Raw genomic sequence first — 16,610 nt, forward strand, 5'->3', positions numbered from 1 at the left:
CACTCTCCTCAGCTTCCCAGGGAACAGAGCTGGATTGGGACAGCAGGCGGGGTGCCGGCCACTCTGCTTCCTTGCAGGGCCATGGTTCGTGCAGCCTCCCAGCTGCTCTCTGTGCAAGGGGCTATGTCACGGGGCATGTCTAGCTCTAAACCACCGCATACCATCAAATTATGGCCTGTACATACCATCCTCAAAAGCCACAACTGCATCTAAATGCAACAATTCACTTAACAGCTGGGTTTCAACATCTGGAAAGAAATGACCTTCCAGTTCATTCCCCCACTAGGACCCCAAACAACACTTACCACGCCCTCCGTCAACACAAGCCTCAGAGCAAACTGAGCTTATGGGGCCAACAGGCTGCAGCCCTGCGGCCACCCACGGCCGGCAAGCCTCTGGGGAGTCTGTGGGAACTGGCAGGGCTGGCATACCATGCTTGAGCCTCTGGCTGCCTTTCTGCCCCAATAAATGCCCTGGGGCGTCGTCCATACAAACTGGCCCCTCGCTGGCTCTCCCTCCGAAGAGGCCTCCAGGGGGAGACGCTCCCAGCCACCCACTGGGATGGACACTTTCTCACCTCTTCCTGAAAATCGACTGAAGCAAAAGCGACCCCACTCAACCCTCATCCACCCCCACCCAAACCTTCTCCTGCTGGGTCTGCCCAGCACCCTTCAGCCTCCTCCAAGACAGCACCTTGAGACTTCGCCACGTGCCCTCTCTGCCGAAATTAGCTCTTACTCTCCTCGATCCCATCTCACTTCATTCTCTTTGAGATGGCCCTACCTCTCCAGCCCGTGGCCCTGTCATGATCTCTGCTGCTGTTTTCTGGGCTTGTCCCCAGCAGGGTAGAGCTGGCCCCCAGCTCCTACCCTGGACTGCTGTTTGCCAGGTCCAAGTCTGTCACTTAAGCTGCCACAAGACGGGCCTGTCCAACATGCAGAGCTGGCCGTGATGCTTCATTCCTGTCAGAGGCCCTGACAGAGCCCCCACCATCAGGACCGAGGCCTGGCTCTTTGGATGCAGCCCAGGTAAGCGGGTTTGCACCAGCGGGCTCTGTTCCCTCAGGAAGGCCCTTCTCCCATAATGCCCCGTGCCAGGCTCATTCCTCCAGGACTCAGCCGGGGCTTGCCTCCTCCAGAAACTTCCTTGGCCCCCCAGGTGGGCAGGTCCCCTGAGGTCTTACCGGGCCTGCCTAGAGCTTGTCCTCCCGGCCCCCTGCTACTCTCCAGGGCAGGCACTGTGCTGACTCCACTGTTCGATCTCACAGGGCCGGCCCTGCAGGCACAGCGAAGGCTGGGTCAGGACGAGCTCCCTCAGCTCCGAGGCTGTAGCTTGTATGCTTTTGCTTCTTTGTGCTTCTCAGATAAATGTCTACGTAGGAAAATACTTGGATGCATTTAAGAGACACAGTTGCTTTTAGAAAAGAACGTGGCACGTCTGTATGAAACCTCTTCATAGCCTTGACTTCCTTAAGCAAGGGGCCCAGGGACCAGCGTGGTGAGCGCAGCGGGTGCCACTCGGCAATGGTGAAAATAGCAGTCGCTAGGTGCTGTGACTCCTAAAACACACCTGTCTACAAAAGGCAGCAACAGCAGCAACACAGCTTACGGAGGGAACAAACATTAAGAGCCTCGGCCTTCCCGTCTTACATGAAAAGTTGGGGAAAGTGGAACGGCTTTGCCCAGTTGCTCAATTTCAAGACTATTGCCAGTTTGTTAAGATATTACAGGAACTGCTTGAGAAGATCCAGTTTCAGAGGCACCTTTGACAAACGTCGTAATATCACAGTGGAATCTAAGCTACGAAGCACGAGCATCTGGATGCCAGGTCATCCCTGACGGAAGAGTCCCTGTGTCCCCGCGCACAGGTGAGGGAGAGGATACGCAGCTCCGTCACCATCGCCATCCTCGCCCTACACGCCCCTCCCCCGGCGGCTCCGACTTTTTACTCAGCAACTTCAAAGCCGCCTCTGGCACTGGGACTGGTTTGAATTAAGATTCCGTTTTCTCCTGTGAGTCTCTGGGCCTGAGGAGAAAGTGCCGCTGCTTCTGGATTTCATTAGGGGCAATTTTCTTATCTTTTCTTTGTCTTAGGCTTGATCCCCTGAAAACGCAACGTGGCAGGCAACGGGTCTGAATAACAAGGTGCTGCCTGGAAGGCATGCATTGTCCCCGGGGCCCCGGCGGGGGAGAGGAGCAGAAGAAAGGGGAGAACCAATCTCTGACCCTTCCTCCCCATCATCGGATGCCCGGGGAACCATAAATTGTAAACTTCAAAGTGCTATTTCACATTCAAATCAATAAAAAAAAACCCTGAAACAATTTTCCTTTTCAAAGACGCTATTTAAGCTTTAAAAAGTTCACTTGATAAGGTATTATCATGTACACACTTGGCAGGAGATTAAAGCACACGTCAAGAGCAAGTCAGAAAGGCACGTTCATCCTAAAGGCTGGCCAGGCCGGCCGGGGCCTGGGGAGGGGGAGTGACCCTGAGGGCAGATGCCCATTGCTGCTTTGGGCCTGGGCTTGCCCACCAGCAGGGATGCCATGGGGTAAGGGTTTCACCCCAGGATCCAAGGGCCCAAGGCACCACTGAGAAATGCCCACGGGGTGAGGGTGGTCCATCAAAACCTGGCCTGGGACCACTGACCGGAAAGAGGGCACCACCTCCTTTCTCTCCGCAAACCAGGAAAGCCCTGCCTTCTCTCCCTGCACGGGAATTTGGCCACAGTGGGCCCTGGGTTCCCCGGGCGGCACCAGTGTTCACTCAGGCAGGAAGTCGACCAGGCAACATCTACGCCCCTCATGGTGGCCAGAGACTTTACTTTCATAGATGCCTCCAAGGGGCCAGTTCTCTGGGGCGACAACCAAGTGAGGGGCAGCGGGAGCGCATTCCATGAGCAGACGGCGACACGCCCACGCCAGGGGTCCGATTTCACATGAGCTCATTTTCAGATGTGGTACACATTGGGGGAAGGCCTTCTCTTTTAAATTAGGCAGGGCAACTGTCAACATTGCATTAAATCTTGATCAAGAGTAAGAAGAAACATCAAAATCCAACCGATGAGATCGGGAAAAAGTGGTTCAGGTACAGATCAGAGCAGGTCCGCTGAGGAGCTCACCAACTCCCTCCTGCACAGCCCGGGCTCACCGCTGGAGCAGCCGAGCAGCCTGGGCGCCGTCAGACGGGGTCTGTTCCTTCTAGGAGCCACTGAGTGCCTGGGGAGGGGGGCCCACACATCCTGGGCCAGGCCTTTATGTCACCAGATCTCAACAACCTTTCCAAGGGGGGCAATGGACCCCAGTTAGAGAAGAATAGCAGACACTGAGAGAGGTCTCGTGACTTATTCACCATCCCCAGAAAGCACGTGGCAGAGTCCACACAAAACGTTTATAGATGTATCCTTGTGCAGGGCCTCACCTGCCAGAGACGTGCGCACACAGGTGCACACGAAGACATGGGCATGCAAAGACACACAAACACACGTGTGTATACTCATGCACAGACGTGCACACACAGATATACACACAAAAAGACATGTGCATGTGAAGACACACAGGCACACGTGTGTATACTCATACCAGATGTGCACACAGAGATATATACACAGATACATGCATGCAAAGACACACACGCACACGGGTGTACTCAGAGATGTGCACACACACATGCATACCTGCATGCACACAGACATGCATCCACACCCACACAGACGTGTGTAACGTACATAGGCATGGACACACACCTGAAGACATGTGCATGGCTACAGATGCCCGCACAAGCACGGAGAAACATGCACACAGATGAACACCCACCCACCCACACACACACACACACGCAGGTGGACACACACATATGCAGACATGCACTCACATCCCCACAGAGACACACGCACACACGTCACAAAGACACACCTGCACACATGTGATTTATATGTAGGTAAATCAGGACAAAACCATGGAGTTAGAGAAAGAGAAAAATGCTGAAGACTGTATGGGGCTTTGATACCATATGGACAGTGTTTTCTAACGGAGACACGATCTGTCAGGTTCAGCCACGCTGATAAAACCCTTCTCCCCACGTGGCTCTGGGAAGCGATGTGGGCCGTGGGCTGCTCCCCCGGAGCCCGTCACTGCACCACGGCAGGCGAAGCTGCCATTTTAAAACGATGACAACAAAACCTGTGCTGCTCAGCAGCCCATTCTGGGTCACAGGAATGACTCCGATCTGGCCTCGATCGAAGGAGGAGGAACTATTGATGACCAAAGCAAACCCTGCGCCTTTCAACAGCTCCCTGAGGCTAAATTCTGAAGGCTCAGAGTCCCACGAAGGAAGTGGGAGGAAGGGCGACAACTGCCTCTGGATTTTTAGGAATAAAGAAGAAATACTTATTTCCATTGGACATCGCATCACAAGAGGTTTGCGGAAGAAGAACGAGGAGATCATGAGACCCTGCAGATCTTCGCCTTTTCGTTTCTCATGAACACACTCCACTCTGCACAAAAGTCCCTGCCTCTGTCTCCATCACTCTCTCACCATCGGGACCCAGAGTGGGCTCCTGGTTTTATTTCATGCACAGAAGGGAGCACTAAGAGCCGATGGTAAGAAGATAGTCTCCAAGATTTCACGCTTGGCACTGAAGAATGAACTGAGACGGCTCCAACGGCCCTCGCAGCCCCATTCAGCCACAGACCAGTTTCAGAAACGCTCATCTCCAACAAGTGCTTCCTGGAGTGTGTGCACAGAGGTAAAGCTGCTACTTCCGGTGTCACGTGAAGCCGGGAGACTCACCTGAAGGCTGCCAAGTACTCAGCGTCTCCCATGGGAGGGTCCAGGCCGCCGGTGAAAGCCATGTTGACGTTGAAACCCACGCCGGGCCCTGTGCCCACCTGTCGCCACAATGAGAGAAACACATGTCACAGACCCCGAGCAGGACCTGTCTGACAGAAACGCCTGACACCGGTGGCACCGGGATGGGCTCAGCCTTGGTGGGCCACTGGGGAGAGCCCATGTGTCCCGATCTCCTGGTGCATATTCATTAAAACGTGCGCGAAGCAGTCCCCCACTCACACCGGTGCACTGACATCAACAAGGGGGCCCTTTCCTGGCTGCTGCGGGCTCTCGCCGACCCTGCCCTCGGCATACCAAGATCCCACACTGACATTTCTGCGGACCCGCTGCCCTGTGTCGTGTGCCGTATGTGACATCGGGGAATCAGACCTGGGTCTCTCTGGGCAGAAAGTGTCTCCAATGAGCCTGTCATTTTCTATTTCCTCTAAAAAAATAAGATCCAGAGGCAGATGGAGCGTCTTGTGTGGATGAAAGCCCTGCCGCTGGGACCTCTGTTCAGAGTGGGCAGGCTCTGAAGGGGGACCTGGGGCGCTGTCAAGGAGCTGCTGGGCCTGCCGTTCCTGGGGCCGCCGTTCCTGGGGACAGCCCTGCGCCGGGCAAAGGACAGGGGACAGAGCCCCTTGCCGGAGGGTGTCCTGTGGAAGACAGTGGCCCGGACCCTGCCTGGAGGAAAACGGGCACCACACACCTCCTCCTTCACAAACACCTCGGTCTGCCTGGATGGGAACCAGAAACGCTATCCAGCCTCTCATTTGTACTTTAGACAAAACACAGGCCACCTGTGCACACGCGACGCGATGCACGCTGACGTCTGACTGAAGTTACTGTCTAGGCTTAAGCGAGCGTGGAGGCTTCAGTCGCTGCTGCCGGGCAGCTGTGGACCGTCTGCCCCGTGCCCCTCCAGCGGCTCCCCGCAGCCCCCCTTACACACCCCACCTACCTCGTCAGGAGCCCCGCTGCCCGGGAAGAAGTTCCCATCGTCGTAGCGGTGGAGGGACACGTACAGGACGCTGGGGTCGCTGTAGAAGGCCTGCTGGGTCCCGTTTCCATGGTGCACGTCCTGCAAGAGCAGGGACAGCCAACTCAGGGCTGAGCCGGGTCCTGGAGGGAGGCCTCCCCTCAGGGCCGTCTCCCACCCCAGCTGTGCTTAGTGAACAACGGCTCCTGCTCAGGAATGACATTACCCGCCAGCCGGGCGGCACCCAGCAGGCGCGAGTCTGGGGCTGGGTGGGTCAGGGCTACGTGGTGCAGGGTTGCAGGGGTTCTAAGGCCCAGTGTTCGCATCTGCAGCACTGTTTCCCTCGCCCTTAGAGCCCTGGCACAATCCTGACTCCAGCAGCGGAGGGGCTGGAGTTCAGCCGGGCCTGGAGGCCACCATTTCCCAAACGAAGCCATCTGATCAATTGCCTGCATCTGCCGTGTCTCTGACAAGTGAGCAATTTCCTCAGCCTCTGTCGGGAAGGAGGTCACTGGCTGTGGCCTGCCCGCTTGCAGGCACACGGGAGGTGCCAATCCCATGCCAGGCAGGGGGTTTGGCAGGAGACAAATCTCAGGTGTCTGTGAGGTCCAGGCCCCTGTGCCCAAACGGCAAGCACCGTTTCTTAATCACAAAACCCACAGGCCAAACGCCCCAGAGGGCAACATGAGAGGCAGCCTGGGGCTTCACTGACCATGGCTGTTCTGCCCCGGGCCACACGGCAGGTGGTCACCAGGACGGGCGGGCGAGGGGGTGGCCCTGCTGAGAACAGCTGTGTGCCTGAGAAGAGAGCAGGCAGCCCTGATGTCCCCAGCATGAGAACTTGCTGCTCCGTTATCTGTGCTCATCACAGTAAAGGTGGAAGCACAGCCACAGGTGAGGAGCGATGGAACAGGTGCCTTTGATCCCACAGATACGTAATCACCATGAAGATGCACACGGAGGCTTTCCCGACACGCAGCTTCCCACTGAGATGCCCCTGTCCGCGTGGTGTGTACGTGGGCAACATCACAGCTCAGCGTGCAGGGAGCACGCCATACGGGGTCTACGCAGCCTGTCTGCGTGCCCTAGTGCTTCACTCTGTGACGGGGACAGGACCCCAGTCTTTAGCCGTCAGCAGCCTCACACTGCTCTCTTCTTGGGCACTCCTACCTGCTCCCTTAGGAGGAGCTGAGGGAGGGCTCCCGGCTCGCAGGTCCTTGGGTGTGGAGGACCCGCTGCTCTGCCGCATCCCCTGACCTGCCTCTCCGAAACAGCATGGCCGCCTGGGCGCTGTCTGGTCGTCCTGGCTGCGCCACATTGTTTCTTTACCCAAACTCAGAAGAACTTTTCCAATTTGAATCATAACCCTACCTGACAGGGCCTGCTTTTCCCCTTAAAATTATGAAATGAATCATAAATACCAAAGAGAACACTAAATATACATATATCTGGCTTTAAAAAGAGTAGTAAGATGAACATCTTGAATATTAATTTCCGGTATAAAAATGAGTATACCTATTCGTGGAATGCAGATTCAGACCATATAGCATTATTTAAAAAGAGATGACTCTTTTGGGGTAGTGGTACCCCCCATTCCAGCAGGAGCAGGTGCCCACATAGCAGCAGGAAGGCACGGGTTTCACTGTAGTGACTGAGAGGAGAGTGCCGCCTTCGGCCAGGGTGAGGGCCCTCCCAGGCTCCCAGGCCACACACAAAGTCGATGTGGACACAGCCTCCTCCCCAACGCCTGCCTTCCAAGAAGATCTTGCCAAGGGTGGCCCTGGCTGCTGCCCTCACCCACAGGCACATTTCTGGACACGCCAGGACCCCATTCGCCAGGGTCGGCTGATGGAAGCTATAGAATGACTTGTAGCAGGTTTTGGGGCTTTAATTCTCCGCATCTTTGAGACCGTTTCCAGAAACCTAAGCTTCCCAAATCCAAGAGCCCACCTCCTCTCTCCACATGCTGCTGTCTGCTCGGGGAGGACACAGGCGCAACCTGAGCCGTGCTTGAGGAGGCGGCTCTGCTTACCCAGTCCACGATGAGGATCTTGCTCACGCTCAACCTCTGCTGCAGAAGCTTGGCTGCCACGGCCACGGAGTTGAAGTAGCAAAAGCCCCTGTGGGAGACAACTGATGCTGGAGACAAAGCACAGGTGGGCGGTGGCCAGTTTTTCCACAACCCGCCAGAGAGCCACTCAGGGTCCACGCAGACCTAAGAGGTCTCTGTGAGTGCACAGCTCCTGAATATGCCACAGGGCACCTTCAGTGATGCTGGAGAATCGGCTAACAGAGAGACACATACACATCCCACACACACACACGGCTCCCGAACAAGCCACTGGGGAATCTTAGCTGATGCCATAGGGTAGGTTAACCAACATGGACGTGCACACACCCCACAAAGACACACACCCCACAGACAGAGACACACACATATCATACAACATGCCCTACACACATGTATGCCCCACAGATACGCCCATACACCACACACACCCCACACACACACTCCACAAACCCACCCCACACAGACACACACCCCACACAGACACACACCCCAGACAGAGACACACACCATGCAACACGCCCTACACATATACATGCCCCACTGATACGCCCCTACACCACAGACACACACCCCACAAAAACACATACCCCACAAAAGCACACACCCCACACACACACCCCACAAACACACCCCACACAGACACACACCCCAGACACACATGCAGATACACATGAACACCCCGCACAGAAACATTCACACACACACAAACCACAGATATATACAAGCACACACATACATATGCACATAAGCATACACATATCACACATATCCACAGTTCCATACAGAGACAGACAGATACACACACACACACACACACACACACACACACACACTCTCTCCTGCTTGGAGGTCCCCCATGCTCCTCTGGTAGGAAAGCCTATTTCGCATGGGACCTGCATTTCCCTCATCCTCGCCTGGAACCCTTCCTCTCGGGAGCTGCCGCCACGGCACACGAGACATGGCAGCTGTTCATCTCAGCTGCTTACTGCTGACCTTTCTATATTCCAATACACAAATTACCTTTAATTTTAGAGAGTCTTACTCAAGAGACCAAGAAAACAAGCTATGGAAGTGATTCAAATAACAATGAAAACCTTCTCAATCTCCATTTCCCTTTGTCCGAATGGCCACAGAAATGGAGAAACACTAGTAGTTTTGTTTTCAGAATCTGGGCTGGCACGGGGAAGCGCACACACCCCGAACATCCTAGACGCTGAGCTCCTGCAGCGGCTCACAGGGAGCGCAGCGAAGCGTTGCAACCAAAGATAACTCGTTTGTCTCTTCTGAGGTTTATTATTCGGCATATCCAACAACTCAGGTTCAAATTAGAAAAGAAACTTCAGAGAAGTGAAATGAACAGGAAGCCTGGTGCCCAAGTGACATGTTCTGGGATGTGCAGCAACCACGTGGTTTTCAGGTAAAGCCACAAAGATTCCAACAAGCGTCCCTCCCTGGCGGTTACAATCTCCTCTCTGTACACGAAGGAGACTCTGCTCTAACATGCGGATCTGACTATCTCACCTCCTGATGTGAAACGGGGCACTGCCGGCCCCTCTGCTGACGCCCGGCTTCCCGGGGTGGCAGGGAGGCCCTCTCCTGGGCTCCTGGGTTCCGTCTCGCTCTGACAGCTTCCTGGCCACACCCTGATAATGAACTTGTATCTGCGCTTGTTCTTGTGTTGCCCCTCTGACAAACTGCTGCTCAAATTCTCCAAGGCAGAGCCCCACGCCACCTTCTCCTCACCAAAGCTGGCAAGATCAGGCACCCCTTCTCCATCTCCAGAGCATGGGAGCCACTCTTTCTAGCACCAACCCTCCTCACTAGAGTGGCTACAGTCCCACGAGATAGCATGCTCTTTGACGAGATAGCTCACTCATTCACCACCCACACTGCAAGGCACTCCACACGCAGCTGCCGGTCTGCCCTGCCACTGGCTCTGCACACACAGGGATGGGTCCGGGAAGACTCACATCCCACACTCGCCACTCTGCCCAGATCCTCAGCTGTGTGGGACTGTCAGCAGTCTCTGAAAGACCCGAAACAGCATCTGGATAGCTGCCTGCGTGGACGTGGCTCTGCGACTTGTTGCATCAGTACCAGGCGGTCAGCAGGCAGTTAAAGGCCATGCGCAAAATGACCTGAGTCCTCTAGACAACCAAGGGCTGCAGTGACTCACTGGAGGGCGAGGGGTGTTTCCTCTCCCAAGTGTTGACAACTACTCAACAACCAGAGGCTTCTCTGGACTAAGCTCCACACACCCTTTCCCATCCTTTCCTCTGATCTGTCTCCGTCATGACCGAGCAGTGACACTCGCAGACCTCGGCATCTGCACTCGACACGCAGGAGCTGGAGCCAAGCCGGCATGCGGCATATCTTGGGTGGTCAGCAAACGGTAGCCCAGCTCCCCGCGATCACTCAGGCACCCACCCAGCCCTAAGGGAGGGAAGGAAGACCCGGGTTCCCCTGCGGTGCAGGGGTGCGGTGTGTACTCACATGGGTGTGCTCTCCTCCGCGTGGTGTCCAGGGGGGCGGACCACAGCAAAGCCATTCTGCAGGTGACACCAGACAGCCGGGAGAGAGCGACAAAAGACACGCTTTGTAGCCACGGGAAAATGGTGGCACACTCAACTTTTAGCAGAGTTGGGCTACACGGGAGGACAGTTTCTCGCTGCACCCTGGCCACAATGATGGGGAGGGGACGCAGAGCCAGTTATCAGCCTTTCCGAGAGGCCTGGGCCCTTTTCCTAAAGAGGTCTGGGGGCTACTAATTGTTCCCCCGAAATGCAGTCACTGGGATAACAGGTGGGTGCCCTGCCCTACTCTCAGCTCTGTCGGTAAGGCGTGGTGCCCTCGGCTCAGGGGTCGGGTGATGTGGAAGGGGTGTGTTCGCTCCCCATTGGCTCAGGACCAGGACCCGCTAGGTGGCCACTGGAGGAAGATGAAGCAGAAGGGGCCCCACTCAGGGACTTGGTCATGGGGCAGAGGCTTTGTGCCCCAGCTTGGCCTTCACGTGACTGCCTCTGTCCTTACTGTGGTTCAGCTCCCAGGACGGCGGGCAAGTGGGCAGCCCACCAAACAGCTCCTCTCACGCTGGGCAGAAATGCTGTCCTCTGCCCCGTCACTTCTGCGTCAAAAATCCATCTGCAAGCCACTCTGTAGCTGCTGCCATAAAAATGGATTCCAGTCCTCTCTTGGTCTCAGCAGCAACAGGACATTGTGTGGTCAAGGTCTGTAATGGAGCCTCAAAAGTGCCGGCCAACCATGAGTGACCAGGCCGTGGGCGGGGTGAGCCGGACACCGCAGGGACCAGGCCCAGGAAGGCGCGAGGGCAGCTAGTGAGGTGGAGGCAAAAATGCTCTCAAGAGGCCCTGGCCTCCCTGCGTTTCTGCACTCAGTGCTTCCGAGTGCAGGCTGCAGACCCCTGCGGTCCCGGCCCCTGCTGAGGGTCTGTAGTCTGCAGAGTCCTGAGGCTCTATGTACTCTTTTCACTGCCCTGACACCTGTGCAGATGGTGCTGAAGCACCGGAGGGCAGACGGCGGGCAGTGAACAGCACAAGGGCATGTGTGTGTGAAGCTTCCCTTAACAATGTGCTCGATGAAGCAGTATTCAGACATTTTATTAGATCTCCGCCCTCAAACACGTCCTTTTAACATCCCAAGTAAAGAGATGGGAAGGAAGCGTGAGAAAATTTGAGCTTTCAAGTGAAAAGTACAAGTTTGGAACGCACGGCTCTGTCTCTGCAAGCCTGCTGGCTCTCCCACTACTTACTTACAAGACTTCTGGTGAGATGGGAGTGATATTCATGGTTCAAAAATTAATGACTTTTTTGATACTGTGTGGGCTAGAATATGGAAGATCCATGAAACTCCGTGAAGCTATATTTCCAAATGACCAATGCACGGTGCTACCAATCACCCATGAACGAGGGATTGATTTGACCTCTGAGAAGGGCTAATGGTTCGGTTAAACAAGACGGAGGAGGAGGCCGCCATGATTTGAGTTCAGATCCACACTGCAGCTAATTTTCAAGACAACACCACTTGTTGAATTTTTGGTATACTGTCCAAGAATACCCATAATTAGAATACTTCTGAAAAGTCTATTAAAATCCTTCTCCCATTTCCAATTACGTATCTGTGTGGGGCCCGGATTCCTTCATGTACTTCAACATGTCCCAAGAATGATGCCAGGCAGGTGTGAGAACCCGGCTGCTGTCCACAGGGCCTGACATCAGTGCTATTTTTATTTTTTCATTATTTTTAAATTTTTAAAAAAATTTTTTGAGACAGAGTCTCGCTCTGTCACCCAGGCTGGAGTGTAATGGCATGACTTGGCTCACCGCAACCTCCACCTCCCAGGTTCAAGCGATTTGCTAGCCTCAGCCTCCCAAGGAGCTGAGACTACAGGCACCCGCCACCATGCCCAGCTAATTTTTGTATTTTCAGTAGAGACGGAGTTTCGGCACATTGGCCAGGCTGCTCTTGAACTCCTGACCTCAGGTGATTCCCCCGCCTCGGCCTCCCAAACTGTTGGGATTACAGGCGTGAGCCACCGTGCCCAGTCGCTATTTTTAAATTAATAAACATTTTGAAAATTTCTCAGATGTAATCTCTAATGTAGTCAATATTGTGGATATAAGCTCTTTGGAGCTTCTGTTTATTTATTTTATTTTATTTTTTGAGACGGAGTCTTGCTCTGTCGCCCAGGCTGGAGTGCGGTGGCGCAATCTCCGCTCACTGCAAGCTGTGCCTCCAGGTTCACGCCATTCTCCTGCCTCAGCTTCCTGAGTAGCTGGGACCACAGGTGCCCGCCACCATGCACGGTGAATTTTTTGTATTTTTAGTAGAGATGGGGTTTCACCGTGTTAGCCAGGATGGTCTTGATCTCCTGACCTCGTGATCTGCCTGCCTCGGCCTCCCAAAGTGCTGGGATTACAGGCGTGAGCCACCGCGCCCGGCCATATATATAGTTTTTTAAGAGTATAAATTTTTAAGAGTATAAAGGGTTCTTACGACCCAAATCATTGAGAATCTCTGCACTATGCACACACCGTCACGAGTGTGGGCTATGTCTCTTTGATCCAAATCATTGAGAACCTCTGCACTACGCACACACGGTCACGAGTGTGGGCTATGTCTCTTTGATTCAACAGCGAGACTGTGCTGACAGAGTGGGGTCCACGCCTCCCCACTGCAGCTGCCTCCCGGCCTGATAAGAGGGAGATGCGGAGGGCGGCCCTTCCCCATACCGGGAATCTGTGGCAGGCCTCCTGGAGGGCCACCGCTGCCCAGGCCCCGACTGACCTTCAGCTCCCCCGTGGCCACCTTGAAGACCAGCTCCACCACGCAGCCCACGGCCAGGCGGGCCGCCCCCGCCGAGTGCACCTCGTTCCAGATGGTGTCGCTGTCCACCTGTGGAAACAGCACCCCACAGTGAGGTCGCCCTCCCCGGTCACCGTCATCGCCAGCCCTGGCTGCTCCGTGGGCTCTGCTTCTAAAACCCCAGGGCCTACCAGAGCCGGGGCAGCCTCAGCCCATGTTCGGGCTTCAATCTTTTTAAGACACGCCAAAAAATTTAAACAGGAAAATACAAGAGAATTTACCAGAAATGAGATGCATGTGTCCTGACCTGTTCGGAGGCATCCTCTGTTCCCTCAATTGCTCCAATATACTTGGATCTAAAAGTAATGATGCCAAGGTGATCTAGTTCCTTTTTTTTTTTTTTTTAAACTGGAACTGTAGTTAAGAGAGTCATTCAGGTTGAGTATCTCTGATCTGAGAATCTGAACTCCGAAACGCTACAAAAGCATTTTGTAGGCTGAGGTGGGAAGATCACTGCAGCTCAGGAGGTCGAGGCTGCAGTGCACCATGAATGCACCACTGCGCTCCCGTCTGGGTAACAGAGTGAGGCTCTGTCTCCAAAAACGAAAACATAATTTTTGAGTGCTTATGTGATGCTCAAAGAAAATGCACTCTGGAGCATTTTGGATTTCAGATTTTTGGATAAGGGTTACTGAACCGGTAAGTATAATGCAAATATTCCAAACTCTGAAAAACATCCAACTCTGAAATACTTCTGGCCCCAAGCATTTTGGATAAGGGATAGTCAACCTGTCTAACAATTAGCAGCAAAATGAAATGCCAGGGGAATCAGGACCCGTCTCTTCCAGCTGTGACCTTCTCCTGTGCCGAGTTCAACTGGAAGCTCCACATGTTGCCCAGTGTAGTTAAGCAGGGCTGGGAGTGCGGGCGAGTGAGGAGGGCTGCCCCGCTCTGCCCTGCTGATGGCACACGGCTCTGCCCAGGCACCAGCAAGTCAGCCCACTGGCCTTTCCCACTTCAGACAGAAAACGTGTTTCACGCAAACACATCAACAATCCCCGACTGTGTGTTGGTTCATTTATTTATTTCGGCACACTAGAAATTTCTTATAGCCCTGGCTCACTTCGGAAGGAAAGTCGACAGAGACCTGGACAGCCAGTTCTGCACAGAGCAGTCTCCTATGGGAGTCTGGCCAGGGGAGGGAGGCGTTAAGATGAAATACACAGCCCTTGGGCTGGCCCCAAGGCACCTGAGCAGCCGTCCCCAAGCGTGTCCCTTGCCTGCAAGACACTGCGGGGTAACACACCAGTGGACTTGGGTGTGCCCAGCCCGGTGGAGGTCTTAGAAGCTGCATCATCAGAGTTGCTCAGCTTCAACACGGTGCTGACCAGGTCGACTGCAGGTCCTGGTCTGCAGGGCGTCTCCTTCTCAAACTGAGCCCCTCTGAGCGCCGAGTGCTGTGGGGATCCTAAGCGGGAGCCAGGCGTGTCCACCCCGCCTCTCCCTTCCCCAGACCAGGCCCTCGAGGGCTCCTGTCCACCACCAGGCAGACTTGCCACTTGAACAGACACCGCTCACTATGTGGGGAGGGAGGATTTCCTTGCAGGAGGTCTTAAAGCTTCGTCATCAAAGCAAGGTGAGTTAAAATGCGTTTTCAAGGGGCTGAAGACATTTCTTGAAGCATATTCAGTGATGGTTTTCTTTTCAATGACCAAACTTCTACATTCTTTAAATGGTTTCCTCATGTCAAAATAACTCTACTTCACCGACCCTCCACAGTGTTCATCTTTAACCTGCAATGAATGGCTTTTCCTCTAAGTAATGCTATATTGTTATTCATGGAAGCAGCCACATAAATAGGACTACTCTGGGTTGATGACTTCAGCTGGAGAATCAATTCATTAAAATTAAAGGTGGCATGGGTGTGGCAGCTCATGTCTGTAATACCAACACTTTGGGAGGCCCAGATGGGAGGATCACTTGAGGCCAGGAGTTAGAGACCAGCCTGGGCAACATAGTGAGACCCCATCTCTGCAAAAAATAAAAAAATAAAAAATTAGCCAGATGCGGTGGCCTGGGCCTCTAGTCCCCACAACTCAGGACGCTGAGGCGGGAAGATCACTTGAGCCCAGGATGTCGAGGCTGCAGTTAGCCATGAACGCACCACTGCACTCCAGTCTGGGTAACAGACTGAAGCTCTGTCTGCAAAGAGGAAAAAAAAAAAAAAATCCAAGGTGACATTCCAGGAGTGAGAGCTGGGCAAGGCAAATTCTGCTAGAGGCTCTGTGTCAGCCAGGGGAGGCAGGGTCCCAGGCAGGACAGGCCCTGGGGCTGCCCCTGTGGGGACAGTACCCAGCCATGGTTTCTCTCCAACATACAATGAACTGGGCTTTAGGATCAGGCCAACACTGCAGGGAGCAGAGGGTGGACCACTCCCAGTTCTCAAGGGTCTTCTGGGGATTCTGCACACCTGGGGTGCAAAGGAGCTGCTCGGTCTACCAGGTGCCTATGTCTGTGCCCCCTCCCATGGGATCCTGGGGTTCAGAAGCTTCTGGAATGTCTTGCACAGAGTGAAGGACAGAGCCCCAGCCAAACTGCAGGACCCCAGTCCCCAGAGAACTCAAGAGACCCTCCTTCCTCTGCTTCAGGACCACGGCTCCAGCTCCCAGGGACCAGCCTGGAGTTCCAGGAGCTCCAGGGCTCTTGCAGGGAGCCTGGCTCAGGGCAGGCGGCCACAACTACTAATGCAGGAAGGAGCAAATGGCTCACTCTGTATTTTGTTTAGTTTCTTTTTTTCTTTTCTTTCCTCCTCTCTCTTGCTTTCTTTTTTCCTCTCTCCTCCCCTCCCCTCCCCTCCCTTCCTCTCCTCTCTCTTCTCTTTCTTTTCTCTCTTTCTTTCTCTTTCACAATAAAGACAGGAAAATGGCGGGGGGAAACATGGAGAAAGGTTCCCATGGAGAATCCCATGGAGTCTAAAACGGACACACCGGGTGCTGGCAGTGCTGGGAGGCCTTTGGGAAGCTCAGAGGAGCCGTGGGGAGCCGGGAGCACAAGAGGAGGCCGGGACTCTGCCGGGCGAGGCCGAGCAGGGACACCAGCTCCTCACCTCGTTGAAACTTGTGGTCACTGGAGAGGAACAATGCAGGAGCTGATCTGGTTTGAAAAAGAGGTCAAAGCACTTCACAGCCCACCTTTTCCAGTGTTGAGGAAGGGTGAGTTTTCGGTGTTCCAAGCCCCACTGCTCCGTCTCCAGCAGAGTTTGCAGCTGCTTTTGGGAAAGGTGGCCGGCTCTGCTCACCCGCTCTGCCCTCCCTGACAAGAGCACCTCCTGTGCCCACCCGCTCTGCCCTCCCTGACAAGAGCACCTCCTGTGCCCACCCGCTCTGCCCTCCCTGACAAGGGCACCTC

General features: G+C 54.4%; 1 protein-coding gene across 10 annotated transcripts in view; it reads right to left on the bottom strand.

Moving 5' to 3' along the window:
- The window catches only part of HDAC4 (histone deacetylase 4), a 343,637-nt gene that overhangs the window by 26,971 nt on the left and 300,056 nt on the right, over positions 1 to 16,610 (bottom strand). For all 10 annotated transcript variants that reach the window (XM_023228691.3, XM_023228693.2, XM_023228694.2 and 7 more), the window contains 5 exons: positions 13,185 to 13,292; positions 10,374 to 10,429; positions 7,842 to 7,929; positions 5,792 to 5,911; positions 4,792 to 4,889 (listed from right to left, as the gene is read on the bottom strand). In XM_023228691.3, coding sequence (XP_023084459.1) covers positions 4,792 to 4,889; positions 5,792 to 5,911; positions 7,842 to 7,929; positions 10,374 to 10,429; positions 13,185 to 13,292 — 470 coding nt within the window. The remainder of the gene's footprint in view (positions 1 to 4,791; positions 4,890 to 5,791; positions 5,912 to 7,841; positions 7,930 to 10,373; positions 10,430 to 13,184; positions 13,293 to 16,610) is intronic.

The sequence above is a fragment of the Piliocolobus tephrosceles genome, chromosome 11, assembly GCF_002776525.5.
Source record: "Piliocolobus tephrosceles isolate RC106 chromosome 11, ASM277652v3, whole genome shotgun sequence".
NCBI lineage: Eukaryota > Metazoa > Chordata > Mammalia > Primates > Cercopithecidae > Piliocolobus > Piliocolobus tephrosceles.